Source organism: Tetrao urogallus (assembly GCF_951394365.1).
Source record: "Tetrao urogallus genome assembly, chromosome: 14".
Classification (NCBI taxonomy): domain Eukaryota; kingdom Metazoa; phylum Chordata; class Aves; order Galliformes; family Phasianidae; genus Tetrao; species Tetrao urogallus.
Genome location: NC_136827.1, coordinates 2,812,704 through 2,827,440, shown reverse-complemented (window position 1 = coordinate 2,827,440; position 14,737 = coordinate 2,812,704). Strand labels below are relative to the sequence as shown.

Sequence of the window (14,737 nt, the reverse complement as noted above, 5' to 3'; positions counted from 1 at the left end):
GCACGATGGCAGGGGATGGTAGAGCTTGTATGGGTGGTTCCAGTGGGGAGGTATGTTCCCATCCTATGGCCAAAGCACAGAGTAATTCTAAATCATCAGGCTACCATGAGGCATCTGTCTACATCACAGCATAAAAATGATAATTTTAATGAGCTTCTAAGTTGGCTTTTTTTTTTTTTTTTTTTTTTTTTTTTACACCAGTTAATAGTCTTGCACCTCCAGCAGTGAGCAGCAATTGCTGGCTATCTGCTGCCTGTGCCCCATCTGGCTTGTTGCTGTGTGGCAGTCTGCCCCAGCCCTCCCCAAACCAGACTTGGCCTGCTGCTGCCAGTCGTGTCCCTGAGCACTGTGCTCCTGTTGGGACTGGCCGGCCGTCGAGTGCAGTGGGGATGCTGGGCTGTGCAGTCCCAGCCCGTAGGTATGGTGTTCATGGGCAGCTGCCAGCTCTTTCAGTTACTCTGATGAGCTCACGAGGTTGAATTCAGAAATCTGTTTAAACTCATTTGAAGAGAAAATACCAAATACTTGCTGAAGTATTGTTCTTGACTACAGAGTGTTGCCCTTAAAAATAATTGAGTAAAACTAATGTTTGGATGGAAATAATTCAGTGTTGAGAGCCTGGCTCTGGTCCTGGAGGGTGGCCTAGCTGGGAATGCGAAGGTACAGCAAGAAGTAAAGAGCAACATGCTTTCTTGTCCCTACCCCGGCAGATCAGCTCCTGACACCTGCACAGCAGTGCCAGGGCCTCCAGGTGGCTGAGCCCTGACCAATGCTGCTGGCTGCAGTTGGTCTCCACATCTGTTTTCTCTCCAGATCAGGTATCTCTCACACAGAGGGTGCTGAGGCACTGGAACAGGTTGCCCAAGGAGGCTGTGGATGCCGCATTCCTGGAGGCATTCCTGGAGGCTGGATGTGGCTCTGGGCAGCCTGGTCTGATAGTTGGTGACCTGCACACAGCAGGGGGTTGAAAGGAGGTGATCTTTGTGGTCCTTTTCAAGCCAGGCCATTCTATGATTCTCTGATCTCCAAGCCTGGGCATCTGACTTGAGAGGTAGTGATAGCAGAAAGGTGCTGTCCTGCAGCAAAACAGTGTTTCTCAATTTCAGGTCTTGGTTTGTCTTCTTCCTTGCGTTGCTCAAGAAAAGTGAATTTTGTTTATTTAACTTTCTCTCTTGGATTTCTGTTTGGTCCTGTAAAATTAAATATCCAAAACAGAGTGTGGATGCCTCAGAACCAGAGAGCTACGACCAGTATGGGGCTTTGCTTCGCCTGTGCTCAGCACCGGTTGCAGCCTATGGGGAGGCCCAACTCCGGCATGGCTGGTAGGAGCCTGGAAGGGAGCGTGTGTGGGCTGAGGTAATGGAAAACAAGGCCGGGATGGGTGGTGGTTCTGGGCTCCTCGCCACCCAGACGATCCCTCGGGGCGACGTTCATGCTGGAGCACTCTCTGTCCTCCCCTCCTCTGGTAATCTTACCAAATGCCCCAGGCTGTGTCCTGTCCTTCCAACGGGCCGTTACTGACTGGCAGCCAACCTCTCCCAGCTTTTCCTTCCCTCGTTCCCTGCAGAACAAGCAGATAGATTCCTCTTAACATTACCCCAAAGGAAGACTGAAGACTGGATCCTACTTGGGAAATGTCATAGACGAAGCTGCAGATGAATTTGGTGGTTTGGAGCTCAGCGTTCGATGGAGTGCCTTCATTCCCTGGCTCGCTCTAATGGGCAGTAGGTCCTGGCAAGCAGCAGTGCACACAACTCGTTGCGATGAGTGAGGCTGGAGGTTTTGTGATCTGGTATTCATTAGGGGTTGCTCGGAGTCCTGACTGTGATCTGATGGAAGGGGGAGCAGAGCTTGCGTGGCTGGGTGCATGAGAACGAGTAGGGCTGAGGGCTGGCCTCATCTCAGTGGGGCAACCCTGGGCTGTACCTGCTGCTTTTTGCTTTTTCTTTAACCTACACTGATGCTTTTGGAAGCAATCCCACGTGTTGTGTTGGATCAGCTCTTTGGTGTCTGGCTGTTGGTTGTCTGTCATACAAGTGGCTCTTGTAAGAGAGGATTTGAGCTATGCTTTATTTGGATGAAATAAGTAAATAAAAATATATAACATGTTAATTAAGATGTTATAAATGTGTGTGTAGAGACAGCTCAGTGCTCCTAATCGCGTGCACGGGCTGTTTTGGGATGAGTTCTGTGTTCCTTACTTTCTTTCTTCAGAAACATTCTTCCCTTGTGCCATATCTATGAGCTCTCCCACTCAGAAGAGCAGGAAAGGGAGAGTGAAGGGGCATGGAAAGGAGTTTAAAGTGCTGGGGATGGCCCTGTTGCTGTTCTTATGAGGTCTGAAGAGCTGCAGAGGTAATAGGGCTGCGAGGTGGTCCCACAAGGGGGGTTGCTTGGTTGCTCTGTGCTGAAGCCCACCATGAGTTGCTCCTAATCGTGACTGTGCTGCTCTGGGGTGGCACAGACCGTGTGTGGCTGTGTGACTTCTATGTGCAGCTCTGCCCTGAGGTTCAGCAGGGACAGGTCCTTGCCCAGAGGAGGGGGCTCCAGGGCTGGGCTTGTGATGGGGACTTGCTGGAGACAGCTTAATTCAGGAGACCTCAGTTAAAGAGGTTTATGTTTAAGAGCTGTTGAGCTGCAAAGCTCCGAGTTAAGGAAATATTAAGTTTTGAAGCTTAACAGCTAGTGATTTTTTTTTTTTTAAAGGAAAAATGAAACCATGGAGGAATATAAATCCAAGGAGCCAAGCCCTAGGATTTAGCGCAGTGCGAAGGCTGGGATTTCCCATGGTTTGTGTGGGGATGTCTGCAGAGGTCTGTCCATTCTTGCCCCCCAGAAGCACTCCAGCAGCTGCCATGTGCTCTCCTGAGGATCTGCAGTGCTCATGGGTGGTGGGAGCATGGAGAGCCCATGGGAGCACGGTGCTGCTGTTCTGTCTGTGCACCAGGAGCCCCGGCAGCTCTCAGTGTAGTGCTGCTGGGAGAAAGGATCTCCTGTTGTGGGCTGTGCTGTAGTCTAAAATGGAAAGCTGAGGGATGTGCTAAAAAACAAGAAAAAACCTTCCACAAAGTTCTGGCGCCTGCGTAAACAGCATTCCATCTGAAATCAAAGCAACATTGTGAGGAGAGGCAGTGATGGTCCTGAAGGCGAGTGCTGAGTGCCACACGTGTGCGCCAGGGTGAGTATCCTTGGTGGGGTCTGGTGGCAGGTACTGCTCCCATGCAGCTGCCTGCAGGATTCTGTCCTCATGGATGCATTCACTTAGGAAGGACAGTGCGGCCTATACATCTGTATCCATGTGCAGTGCTCCTGTGTGGCCGTGTGCTTTGGGCCCCTGGGCTTCAGCTCCCAGCTGAAGCTGTGTCCTGCTTTCCTCCTGCAGGGCTGTGACTGAGCATCACAGTACTGGGCTCAGTTCCTGTCCTCCCAGGGACACACTGGGGTTTCTCTGAGCTCTTCTGGCAGTGCTCGCATTGTGTCCCCCCCATTGCCTGGCTCATCTGCCTGGGAGAAGTTTCTAAGTCCCCTATGGCCTCTATAAGGTTGATGTATGCGGGCTGGGTATGGACAGAATATGTGTCCCTATATGCATTGTGTCCCTTTTTAATGTTGTCTTGCCTTTTACAGATGGCTTAAATTGTGGAAATCCCCCACAAGAGAAACTTCAGTGAGAATCACTCATGGACGTGACCCAAGGGAAGAGATTGAGAATCAGATGCAGTGAAAGCAGCATGGGTTCACCGTGGGGCTGAGCTGTGCAGCCCAGCTGCTCTCTGCAGCATGACCCTGTGCTTTCCTCTTCCCTGCAGGAGGAAGAGGCCCCTGGTTGCAGGACATACCAGGTCATGGAAGGGAACCTCAGTAGCCCTGTGAGTTGGCTGGGGCTGCTCAGTGGGGCTGCTGGGAGGCAGCAACGGATTCAATAGGCTCCAACGCCCCGCAGGATGTTCTCTTAATTAGGGATTTGCATATGAGGCTGAAAGGCAGCAGCCCTGGGGACTGATGGGAAGCACACTGCTGGGCACACATCTACCTACCCAATATGCTGCTTCATGGAAAAGTGATGAGAGAGCTGCTGGGTGCGCCCAAATCTGCACCTTGGTTCAGCTGCATGGAACCAGCAGAGTGAGCTGTGGTGCTCATGGGATCAAGGAGAGGCCTTCAGCGGGGGAAGCAGGTAGGGGACAGGCTGCTGCCCTTTATGTCTGTGTATATGCATGCACTACGATGCACGCATTCCTTGCACTGTACAGCCAAGTGGTGTTCTGGTTTATTCCACCTTTTCTGTTCTCTGTGCTCAGCTGTGCTCCGCAGGGCAGCTTGCCAGGGATGCTCTGCGTTACTCTCCAGGTAACTACTGGGATCGTAAGACTGAAGGAGGACTTGTCACACTTCTGAGGCATAAAACGTGGATCTTCTTGAAGTAAACATCCCGTTTCTGATTTCAATAGGATATCTTCAGCATTAAAACCCAAATCCTGCTGCGCGCTCCCTGCCACCACCACCAGCCCTGTGCTCCTGGCAGCTCTCAGTCTGTGGGGTGGGGGTCACTTCTCTCTGTGCCCCCCTGGCACTTTGTCTTTGGGACCCAGAGGTGTGATGCTCCAGCATCACCACTTTGCCCACCCGGTGACAAGTCCCAGGGGTTGTGAAGCTCTGCAGGGAGCTGCTGGCAGCAAAGGTAGGGCCCCACTCTGCATCCCCTCCCACTGGGTCATGAGCTGCGCTAAATCCCCTCTGCCCATGTGTGGCTGCTCGCCCTCAGAGAGGCAGGGCAGGGAGGGGAGCTGCATTGTGCCACACATGAGCGATTTGGGGTTTTTGTGGTCCAGGAGGAAGGAGCAAATTTCACTTTTGCAAGCATTCAGCTCAGCGACAGCTCTGCGGTGCTGCGGAGCGGTGCAGGCAGAGCTTGGTGCTTTTGGAAGCTCACACATGGGGGGCTCAGCCTCTGCTGCAGAGCCCAGCTGTGCTGCGTTGCCCAACCCATGGGGCTCAGGGCCTCCCCAGCAGCTCCAGGGCTGCATCCCATGAGGTGTTCCCTGTACTGGGCTCTGCATTTCCCATGGAGTTTACAGGGCCTTCAGTAGAGTCAGAGTGGGGAAGAAATACTGGAGGGGGAGAGGGGGGTTGCAAAGCAGTGCATTGGGGCCCAGCTGCTGTTAAAAAGCAAGCAGGGAATATGCGGAATATTTTCCTGGCTAACCTGGGAGGATGCTGAAGAAGCTCTGTCACTGCTTTTGAACTTGTTGGGGTTTTCTGTGAGCTACAGGTGGGACAGCACCGTGTGGTGCGGCCTGCAGGTGATGTGATCTGAAGGGAGGGGGGGAAGATGCTGCAGGCTGCGGGCTGTCCCCATGGGTGTGTGCTCTGACGTGCACCGTTACTCGAGTATTTGGAAAGCTGGCGGTTATGAGCTATGGTTATGTTCTCACTTAATAAGGTGTTAACTGACGTTAGGCTCTCTTCTGAGAGTTGGAATATGCTGGAGGTTTGCAGTTCCCGGCGCTTCGTCTGCTCGGAACGAGCTCTCGGAGACGGGCAAGCACTCACCGCGCGCTCCCAACGTGTGATTTTCTTTCATTTATTCCGGAAAAAAAGCAACCCAAACCATATTTCTATATAGAATAAGAGCGCAGAAAGGCGAAGAGGGCCGCGGTGCCGGCTGCGGTGCGGCGGAACGGCCGCTGGAGGGCAGGCGAGCCGTGCGGAGCAGAGCGGGAGGCAGCGCGGCCGCAGGGCGAGCGCTGCGCGGGGCGAAGCCGGCGACGGGACCCGGCCGGGAGCGGGGGCGATGCGAGCGCGGCGGGGGCGGGGGCCGCAGCCCGAGCCCGGGGGGGGGCCGCGCCGAGAGCCGCGGGGGCGACGCTGCCGCCCGCCCGCCCGGGGCTCTCCGGGACGCGCCGCGCTCCGCCCGCCCGAGGTAAGAGGCGCCGGGATCCGCCGTCCCCCCCCGAGCTGTCCGCACCGCCGGGCGGGGGGCGCGGCCCCGCTGGCCCCCGGGCCGTTGTCGTGGTTATCGGCGTTTCTTTCTTTCTCTCTCTCTCTCTCTCCTTTTTTTTTTTTTTTCTTTTTTTTTTTTCTTTTTTCTTTTTTTCATTTCTCGCGCTCTGCCCCCTCCTGCTGCGCGGCCGCGGAGCGCAGTGCCGGGCGCGGGGCCGGCCGGGGGGGCGGCGGGGGGGCACGGGCTGATGATCGGAAGTTACTGACAATAAGCACCTTCATCCCCCCCAAAGGCGGAGAGAGAGAGGGAGAGGAGGAGGAGGAGGAGAGACAGGGGGAGAGGAGAGCTGATGCCTAAGCGAGTCACTCGGCGCAGGCACGGCGGGCGGGACCACAACTTCCCGGGGCGCGGAGCGGCGCGGAGCGGCGCGGAACGGAGCGCGGCGGTCGGAGCGCGCCCATGTCAGCGCAGCGCCGGGGGACTGCACGGCGCTACGGGCAGCACTGAGCAACCCTCCTCGCCCAGCGATGTATTCACTGCTCTCCGCCTGCACTTGCCTGTAAGGATTATGGCATATATGTATTTTTTTTCCTTCTGTTTTTTTTTTTTTTTTTTTTTCCCCCTTCTTTTTAATTATTATTTTTATTATTGTTTTTATTGAGTCTATTCGGAAAACTTTCATCTTGGAGGCTCCGGTTGCGTTTTTGCCTGCAGCCAGGTGGGAGCGGGGAGCGGAGTCCCTTCGTGTGCGCAGCGCCGATCTGCGCCGCTTAAATAATTGCAAAGAAAAACAAAGCGAAAAAAAAATAGTAAAAAAAAAAAAAAACAAACCAAAAACGCGACCGTAACCATTGCACCGCATCATCTGATCTTTTGTTGCCTTTTTTTTTTTTTTTTTTTTCTCCAGATGTTTACATTTCCTGCTGCTGTGCTTTCAGGTACAGGTACGTTGTCCTTTTCTGTCCTCTTTCGCTTTTGGTTGTTTAAAAAAAAAAAAAAAAAAAAGAGAAAAAGTAACAAAGGCGGCGCTGACCCCGGCGCGCCCCGCACCTCCGCGCTGCGCTTCGCCCTCCGGTTGCGCGGATCCCGGTGCGGGTGCTCCGCCCGCAGCGCCGCGCGGTGCCCGCGGAGTCCGGGAGGCAGCGCTGTGCTGGGCGCGGAGGGATGCACTTGCCTTGGAGCGGCAGACGCTCTCCTGCTCCTGCTGCTGTTTTTTTTTTTCTTTTTTTTTTTTTTTTTCCTTTATTTCGTAGGGGACTTAACTCCCAAAAAAACGATACTTTGCAAAACACGGCGTGCCCAAGCCAGGAGGAGGCTGCGCGCTCCCTCCCCTTTATTCTGGAGGAAGGCGTCCAAGCCTGCTGCTGCCTTTGATCCTGCCTGGGCAGAAGGCAGCTGCTGGTGGGGCACTGCGGGTCGGGGCTTCCAGTGCCACGTCCGTGGGACCCCCGGTGTCATGTCCGGGGGATCCTTGCTGCCGTCTCTGTGGGACCCCGGTGACGTGTCTGTGGTACCCCAATGCAGATGGGCACAGCAGGTGCCACAGCCCCGCTGCCTGCTCAGTGCCACCTGGTCCTGTGTTGGCCCTGCTGCACCTGCTGGTGCTCTGCAGCCAGAGGTGGTGCTGGCAGTGCCTCAGGAGGGGCTGCGTCCCTGCGGTCAGGCCCAACCCAACAGCCCCATCCTCTGCTCCCCTCCTCTGAACGCATCCACTTATTCTTCCCCTCATCCCTCTGAAAATCACCACTCCCCCGGTGAACCACCAGCACAGCCCCTGCGTCGCACAGACCGCAGCTGTAAATCACAGCCGCCGCTCTCCGGTGCGTTTTGTTGTTGTTGTTTTAATCCCAGACCCGAGGAATCCCGGCTGCGATGGCACCCGCTGCAGCGGGAGACATTTTTCTGTGATTGTGTGGTAACTGAAGTTAATCAGCCCCGGCCCCCTCCCTCTCCCCCTCCCTTTGGTGCTTTTAGTGAATCAGAAAAAGTTTGGCCTGCTGCCTGGAAAGCACTTGCTAAAATCTGATCTCTTACTTCAGCAGCCTTAAAACTTGGGAAGTTATTGGCATTTATACAGTTGGAGCTCGCGGGCTTCCAAAGCAATAAAATAATATAAAAAAAAAAAAAAAGAAAAGGGAAGGAACAAGTCGGTGCTGTTGTGCTGTTAGAAGCATGCTTTCTCGGTCTCGGTTGCGGGATGCGCCGTGCGTGGGGCTCAGCCGTCCAGCAGGGCCACACGGGGCTTTGCAGTGTTAATGGCAGATGAAAAGATGTGAGCACCGTAAGTTTTTATTGCCCATTCTGTTACACTTTCTTTCTGGATTTATTCACGGGATTACATGTTTTGAGCCTGAATGGGAGCGAGGGATTATAGGATTTCTTTCATAATGATCAGTTTGGGTAGGAGTTAGCCTTTGGTGAACCGGAGTAAATTAATGCATCGCTCCGGTTTAATATTTATTTAGGCTAAAAGAAGTTGTTTGGTTTTGCTTAAAGGGCTCTGCGTAGCGCTGGGGAGGTTTAGGGACGGATTATATTCTCAGGATGGATGGATTATATCCTAAGGCTGATTTTCACCTCCTGCCGCTGTCGCCGTCCCGCGGCTGCGATGGGAGCGCTCCCGCCCTGCGCGGGGCCATAGGGCTCTGCGTGTGAAGGTGATGCACCTGCAGTGTGCTCCGGGGTCCTGTGGTTGTGCTTCTGCTGCAGGAGGAGTGGTACGGGGCGGCTGCTCCTCACGGTGCAGCATCCCCTGGTGCAGGGTTTGGCAGAGGGTTTGGGCTCGCGGAGGAGCTGGGCTCCTGCAAGGTGCCATTGTTGGGTGACACGTCTCATGAGGGATGCGTGGTGCAGAGCCAAGCTCCTGGCACAGCTGTGAGCATCCCTTTGTGGCTCCTGCTCCATCCCTGTGGCCACATTCCCACCTTGTCTGCTTCCAGCAGCTCCTTTGCTGCCTCGGGTTGCTGTGCCCTGAAAACAGTCCCAGGCAGCAGAGAGGTGAGGTCTCTTTGGGGGCGCTGGGGAGGTTAAGCTGTTCGTGCAGGTTTCACTTTAGGGCTGCTCTGCTGCACTACAGCCTCTTCTGCTATCACTGCCCCTCAGCACTCTTCTGTTTAGCTCTCCTGCCCCTCACCGTGCCCTTCACGTCTGCCTGGCTCATGGAGAGGACCTGGCAGGGCCTAAGTCCCTCGCTCTGATGCTTCTCGTCTATTAGGATCCAGCTTGGGAATCTGATCCAGGAGCAAACAGGAGGTCAGAGCAGCGCACGCTGCGGCACCGTGCTATTTTCACATCTGCTATTGTTGTGTAAGAGGGAGATGGCTGCATCATGCCAATAGTAACTGTTTCTCTAAAGGTCCCGTGCAGCTCCGGGCAGTCACTATTTGGGGCTGTGTAAATTGGGACATAGAGAAATGCTGTTTTCACATACTCGGCGGGCCAGGCCCTGTGTCCTGTGATGGGTGGCACAGGCCCAGCCCTGGGGCTGGAAGAGGTGAGGCTTAGGGCAGCCAACTCAGCTGTGCTTGGGACCGGGGCCATCACTGCCATCTGCAGCACCCACTGTCCTGCCACACCGTATTGCCTTTGGAGAGGCAGAGGCCTCTGTCTTACAGATTCCTGTCCAGAGAGGCAAAAAACCAAGCGTGTAAACTTTGGTATACCAGGACTTTTCTGTTGTGCCAATGGGCAGCAAAGCAGAGCTGCTGCTTGGATGCCTTAACCTGCAAGCCCATGTATTGCAACTCATATTGCAGTTTTAGAGCTTAGAGATATGCAGGGTGCTTCAGGGAAGAAGGAAGAGCTTGCTCACGGCAGAGGTGGGCACACAGCAGGGTGTAGTAGGTGTGGGTTCAGAGCTCCCCATCTGAGATAGCTGGACACGCAGTGATGGCTGTATTTAATTTGAGTTTTGCCTTCCATATTGCAACTGGCATGGACAAGGCTGGATGGAGGTGAGGGATGCTGAGATTTGGAGGGATGCCTGCTTTTAAAATCTCCCTGCTATGTGCTCATACAACAGTTTGGGCAGAGAAGAGTGACAGGAGCAAAGGGTGGCACTGCCCAGGCCGTCTCGGTTTTGTCAGAGCTGGTGTGAGTCCAGCAGCAATGCCTGCACATGAGCAGCATCCGGAATAGTTGATGTTGCCATAAGCCACAGCATCAGTCTGGGCACCGGCAGTTTCTGCAGCTGTGATGTGATCCAGCTGAGCAAGCGAACCTGGAGAGAAAGGCTCCCTTGGGGCTGAAAGGCACTCCTCTGGATCCACAACCCAATTCCTGGATCTTCGGGGCATTTTTTGTGTGTCTCTTCCTTTCCTCGGGAGCTGGGAAAGTCCCTGCTGCCTGCTCTCCCCTCCTCCTGTCAGTGCTATCTGATTTTGCTTTGATTCCTTCCAGATACGGACGCTTTTGATACCAGTTGTGATAAAAGCAGGTGAAAAAGAATTTCAGGAAACTGTGAGATTTTAAAAAGGAATAAAGGAACCTGGGAGGGCAGATACCAGCCTCGAGGACCACCAGGCACGCAGCCTCTGAGGCATCTGTGTGGTTCTGTGCCCACAGGGCCAGGGCAGTGTGGAGCCATCCTTGTGCCCTGCATCTCCCTGCTCTGCTGTGGGGATCACAGGGCTTCAGCCTGGTGCCGTTATCTTTTTTCTTGGCTCTTTTTTGTCCCGTCCTTGGGCTTTTGTGTCTAGGTCCCTGTGGGCCATAGCAGCAGGCACAAGCAGGAATGGTGCAGCCCTGCCTACCTGGCGTGTCTCCTGTTCGCTGGTGTCTGAAATGCCGATGGAGGATTAGCATCCAGCGAAGTAGCTGGAGGGGAAGTGAGAAAAAAACATAGAAAAGACCGTCTGAGTCTGCCAAAGTATTTTCTTATTGGCATTCAGCAGCCTCGCCATAGCATGAAGAGAGAAGAAAGGAGAACAGAGAGAGGAAGGAGGAGGCTTAGCCTGTCATGGTCTGCCTACTTTCTTTTGTGAGAGCTCCTCGCCACGCCGGTGTCTGCGGTGGGTGGGAGCGGACGTGCCGATCCCTGCCGGGGGCTGCCGGGCTGTGCCCCCTCCCCTCGGCCTCCCACAACACAGGGCCAGCTCGCAGCAGCCGCCCCTGGGCAGATCCCTCCTGTTGTGTTCAACCAGCCGCCGGGTTTCAAGCTCAGGCGCGCAGCAGAAGCGCATCCTCCCCAGGTGCGGCACCGCGCCGTTCTGTGAACATCAGCAGCTCCCTGCTTGCAGCACACGGTTGCTTTTCCACGAGGGTACCCGATTCCTTCTGCTGCAGCCGCTGGATGAGGGGTCGTGTGGTGACATAAGGAATGCCTTGTTCTGCCTTGATGCGTTGGCCTGTTTCCTTCGGGTGTGATAACAGCATCCTCTGCGAGTAGCTCTTCTGTGCTTGGTGCTGCCCTAATTTCACTGCTGTTGAGCCCATGGCTGATGGGAGAGTGTTTGTTTTGCCCAAAGATCCCCTGGGGTGCTTGGAAACAGAGGGGCAAACTGCAGCAGGTGAAAGTGCAGCACTTTGTCTGTTGGCTTTGGCTGAATGTGTGGTTTGGAGGGGCTTGGTCCAGCAAGCAGCCAGGGATGGCACTGAAGAGGAGCAAAAGGGATGTGATGTGCCTTGTCAGCCTCCTGGTAATGTTTTGTGACACAGCACATTGAGTGAGATTGGTGAGCAGTGAATTTGGTGTAGCTCCCAGGGAGCTGCAGGTTGCATCTGCACAAATACCTGAGCTAGTTGATAGCAGCTTGCAGGGTGCTTCCAGCACTGCTTCTTCTTCCCAACTCCTGTTTCTCCTCCTACACATTCTCAGCCCCCTGTCTTCCCTGCTAAAATGCTGTCTTTGGCACCACTTGCAGGGATAGGTTGTTGAAAAGCTGCTGTATCTTTTGGAATACCCTGAGCCACCCTTCTGCAGCAAAACAGAATTAGCCCCAAGCCTCAGGAGCTCGATGAATACCAAGGTGTGCAACGTGCTGCGTGGGGTGCGTTCCTCCGAATGCAGGGAGCACAAAGTAGAAAATGGGGAGAGTAATAGTGCTGGCAGAAGTGCTTTGTGCTTCTCATCATTGCTGTTAATCCATTTGAAAGGAGGGGAGGTCTCTGCATATGAGGGAGGAATGGCTGCTGGTCTGTCCCTCCTTGCCCAGCACCCACACCATGGACCGAGTGCCGCAGGTGTGTGGGTTCCACTCGAATGAGACTGATGCATTTCTGAGCTGGGCCACCCCGGCCCCATGTGATAATCAAGCTGCTCGTCAGGCTTGTCCTGCTGAATCATCTCAGCAGTGGGCATGGTGCTCAACAACACTAACACTTATTTCTCCAGGCTGGTTTCAGGCTGTAAGCAGAATCATACTCTGTTGCAAGACAGTACCAACCAACAGCTAGTGGGTGTGCGCTGACTTACAGCCATCATTTACAGCCGTACAATGAAAGCTGGGTTTGACCCCTGAGGCTGCCAGGCCTTAGGGTTCCAGTGCTGCATCAGCCCCTGGATGTGACGCTGCAGTGCAGCGTTGCGCAGCGGAGTTGGGTATCGATTGCCTGGGAAATAAATTATGATGTATGCAGTGCTGGTTTCTGACCCTGTGGTCACGACCTCACAGCGATTGCTGAGACTTCCGACCAGCTGAGATCAGAGCAGTGAGCAGCCCCCAGCAATCAATAGGAGAACCGGTGGGCATGGCTGTGGGGCCTTTTATAGGAATAGTGTGCTGTGCTGCATACACACAGTGCATCATCCTGGGGAACAGTCAGTGCTTTTGGAAACTTTGCCTAGAATTGCATGGGAAACTCGATGTTGGATTTTTATCCTGCGTAACAGGCGGTGTGGGATGGAGTGTGAGCATCTGTGCGTTGACACTGCAGGGCTGGGGCTGGGTGGGAGGTGTGGGCTGTGTCCCTGGGATGTGCAGGGGAAGCAATAGATGGAAATGGTTTGCTAGGGAGGCTGGGAGTTTTTCCTGTGCTGTTTGTATAGAAATAGTAGATAATGGGAGTTGAATTGCTGTTTGAATATTTAGCAAACAAGAACGCAGAGTTTACTTCTGCACTTCTCATTTCTTTCTGGGCATTTCTTCACACCATGATGGTGTGTACAAAGCAGTACAGTAAGCCCAAGTCCAGAAGCAGGTCCTTCCTCTGATAAGCAAATCCAGTCTGGCTGTGGCATTGGCTGGGGACATCCCCAGCACCATGGCAGCAGCTGGCATCTCTGCATTGCCTGTGTGCCAGTCCCCGTGGGGCTCTGCCCCATCCCACAGCTCCCTTGCAGCGGGATGCCCACACTTCGGGAGATGCCTAATGATTGATATGCCTCTTTTTGATTATTTTTTTTTTTCCCCCTGTTTAAGAAGTTTCAGAACGAATTTATTTTCAGAAACTGTTGAGAATTGTTCCCTGCAAACAGGAAACCTGCAATGAAAGATTAATTAGAAACAAACAAAACTTTTCCCCAGCTCAACAAAGCAGAAAGATAAGAAATCCTATTTGCCTGGCATTTGCAGTGTCAAGATTTCCTTGCAGGAGTGTGGCTAATACAGATCAGTACAAATCTTGTATTAGAAAACAAACTGTGCTTTCATTTCTGGCCCTAGGCTCACATGTTTGTTATATCTGATCCCAAAGGCAGATTGACAGTTTGGTTTGGATTAAATTCAACACATGGTTTATGCCGTGCTTTTGATAAGGCTCAATAATAATCTGATATATATTTTTTTCATGTGGGCTTTCGTACATTAACAGCAGAATTGTCCATTCTGGGAATATTTTTGCAGTGTAACCATTGAGGAATTCATTTCTGGAGGGAAGATGAAATTACTGATTTTGAGAACTCTCAAGGTCTCAACTAAAATCGAAACCCATTAACTCCAGTAAGCCTGACATGACCTGGTCAGGTTTCCAGCTATTTTATTAAGTGATAGAGAATTTTCTTTAAATATCATTGCAAAGGAGGAGGCAGCTGGCTCACTGGGAGGTATCGGAGCAGGTTCCTGTACTTCTCCCCCCACACCAGCAATTGGCTCAGTTCTCTGGGTCTCTGGGAATGAAGCTCTGTAGCATTTGCACCAGTGTTTGTTCCTGCAAGCTGGGATTACTCTGCAGGAGTTCTGGCATCACTAACATCCATGGGATCCCAGAGCATCTTGTTGTGCTGTGACCCTGAGGTGGCTCACAGGTACGTTGGGTACGAGTAGATATTAATTGGTACATCATATATTTGTTACGTTGGTGAATGGGCTTCCTTCCCACTCCAAAGGCTCTTAATGCAAAGTCATTCATCATTGCTCGGTTCACTACAAAGAAAACTGGGGGGGGGGGGGAGATCCAAGACTTGGGCAGAATGAGGAGAGGAAAAAGGCAAGATGGGAATAGCTGGTGGCCTATGAAATCTCTGATTAGCAGCCGTGGGTCTGGGAACATGGCTGCAAAGCACTGTGTTTGCCCTTGCTGAAGTAAGCGGGACTCCTGGGGCCACCTCCGCCATCGTGGGGCTGCCTCCACTTCTGATGCAACTGGTCAGCTCTGAAGGTTTGCAAACGGGGATGGAGATTGGCATTGCCCACGTCTGCTCATTAGAGTAAGTCGCACCCAGAGCAGCGTGAGCCTGCCCGAGGGACGTCGCACTTGGCTGCGCAGTGAGCACAGCCCTTCCTTCCAGGCAGTGCAATGGCTTATTGATTTCTTTGGCCCACTTACCCCCACCTCTTCAGCAATAATGACCCTTCCACCCCAACTCTAAATCATCCCAGCCTGGCTCGCCCCTAAGCCCTCTAATCTTTTTGGGTT

General features: G+C 53.4%; 1 protein-coding gene across 2 annotated transcripts in view; it reads left to right on the top strand.

The window, feature by feature from the left end:
- Positions 1-6,471: 6,471 nt before the first annotated feature.
- Positions 6,472-14,737, top strand: part of FGF18 (fibroblast growth factor 18) — a gene marked incomplete at both ends in the record, with an annotated part of 64,550 nt that continues 56,284 nt past the window's right edge. For both annotated transcript variants that reach the window (XM_079542353.1, XM_079542352.1), the window contains 2 exons: positions 6,472-6,503; positions 6,852-6,888. In XM_079542353.1, the coding sequence (XP_079398479.1) occupies positions 6,472-6,503; positions 6,852-6,888 (69 nt within the window). The remainder of the gene's footprint in view (positions 6,504-6,851; positions 6,889-14,737) is intronic.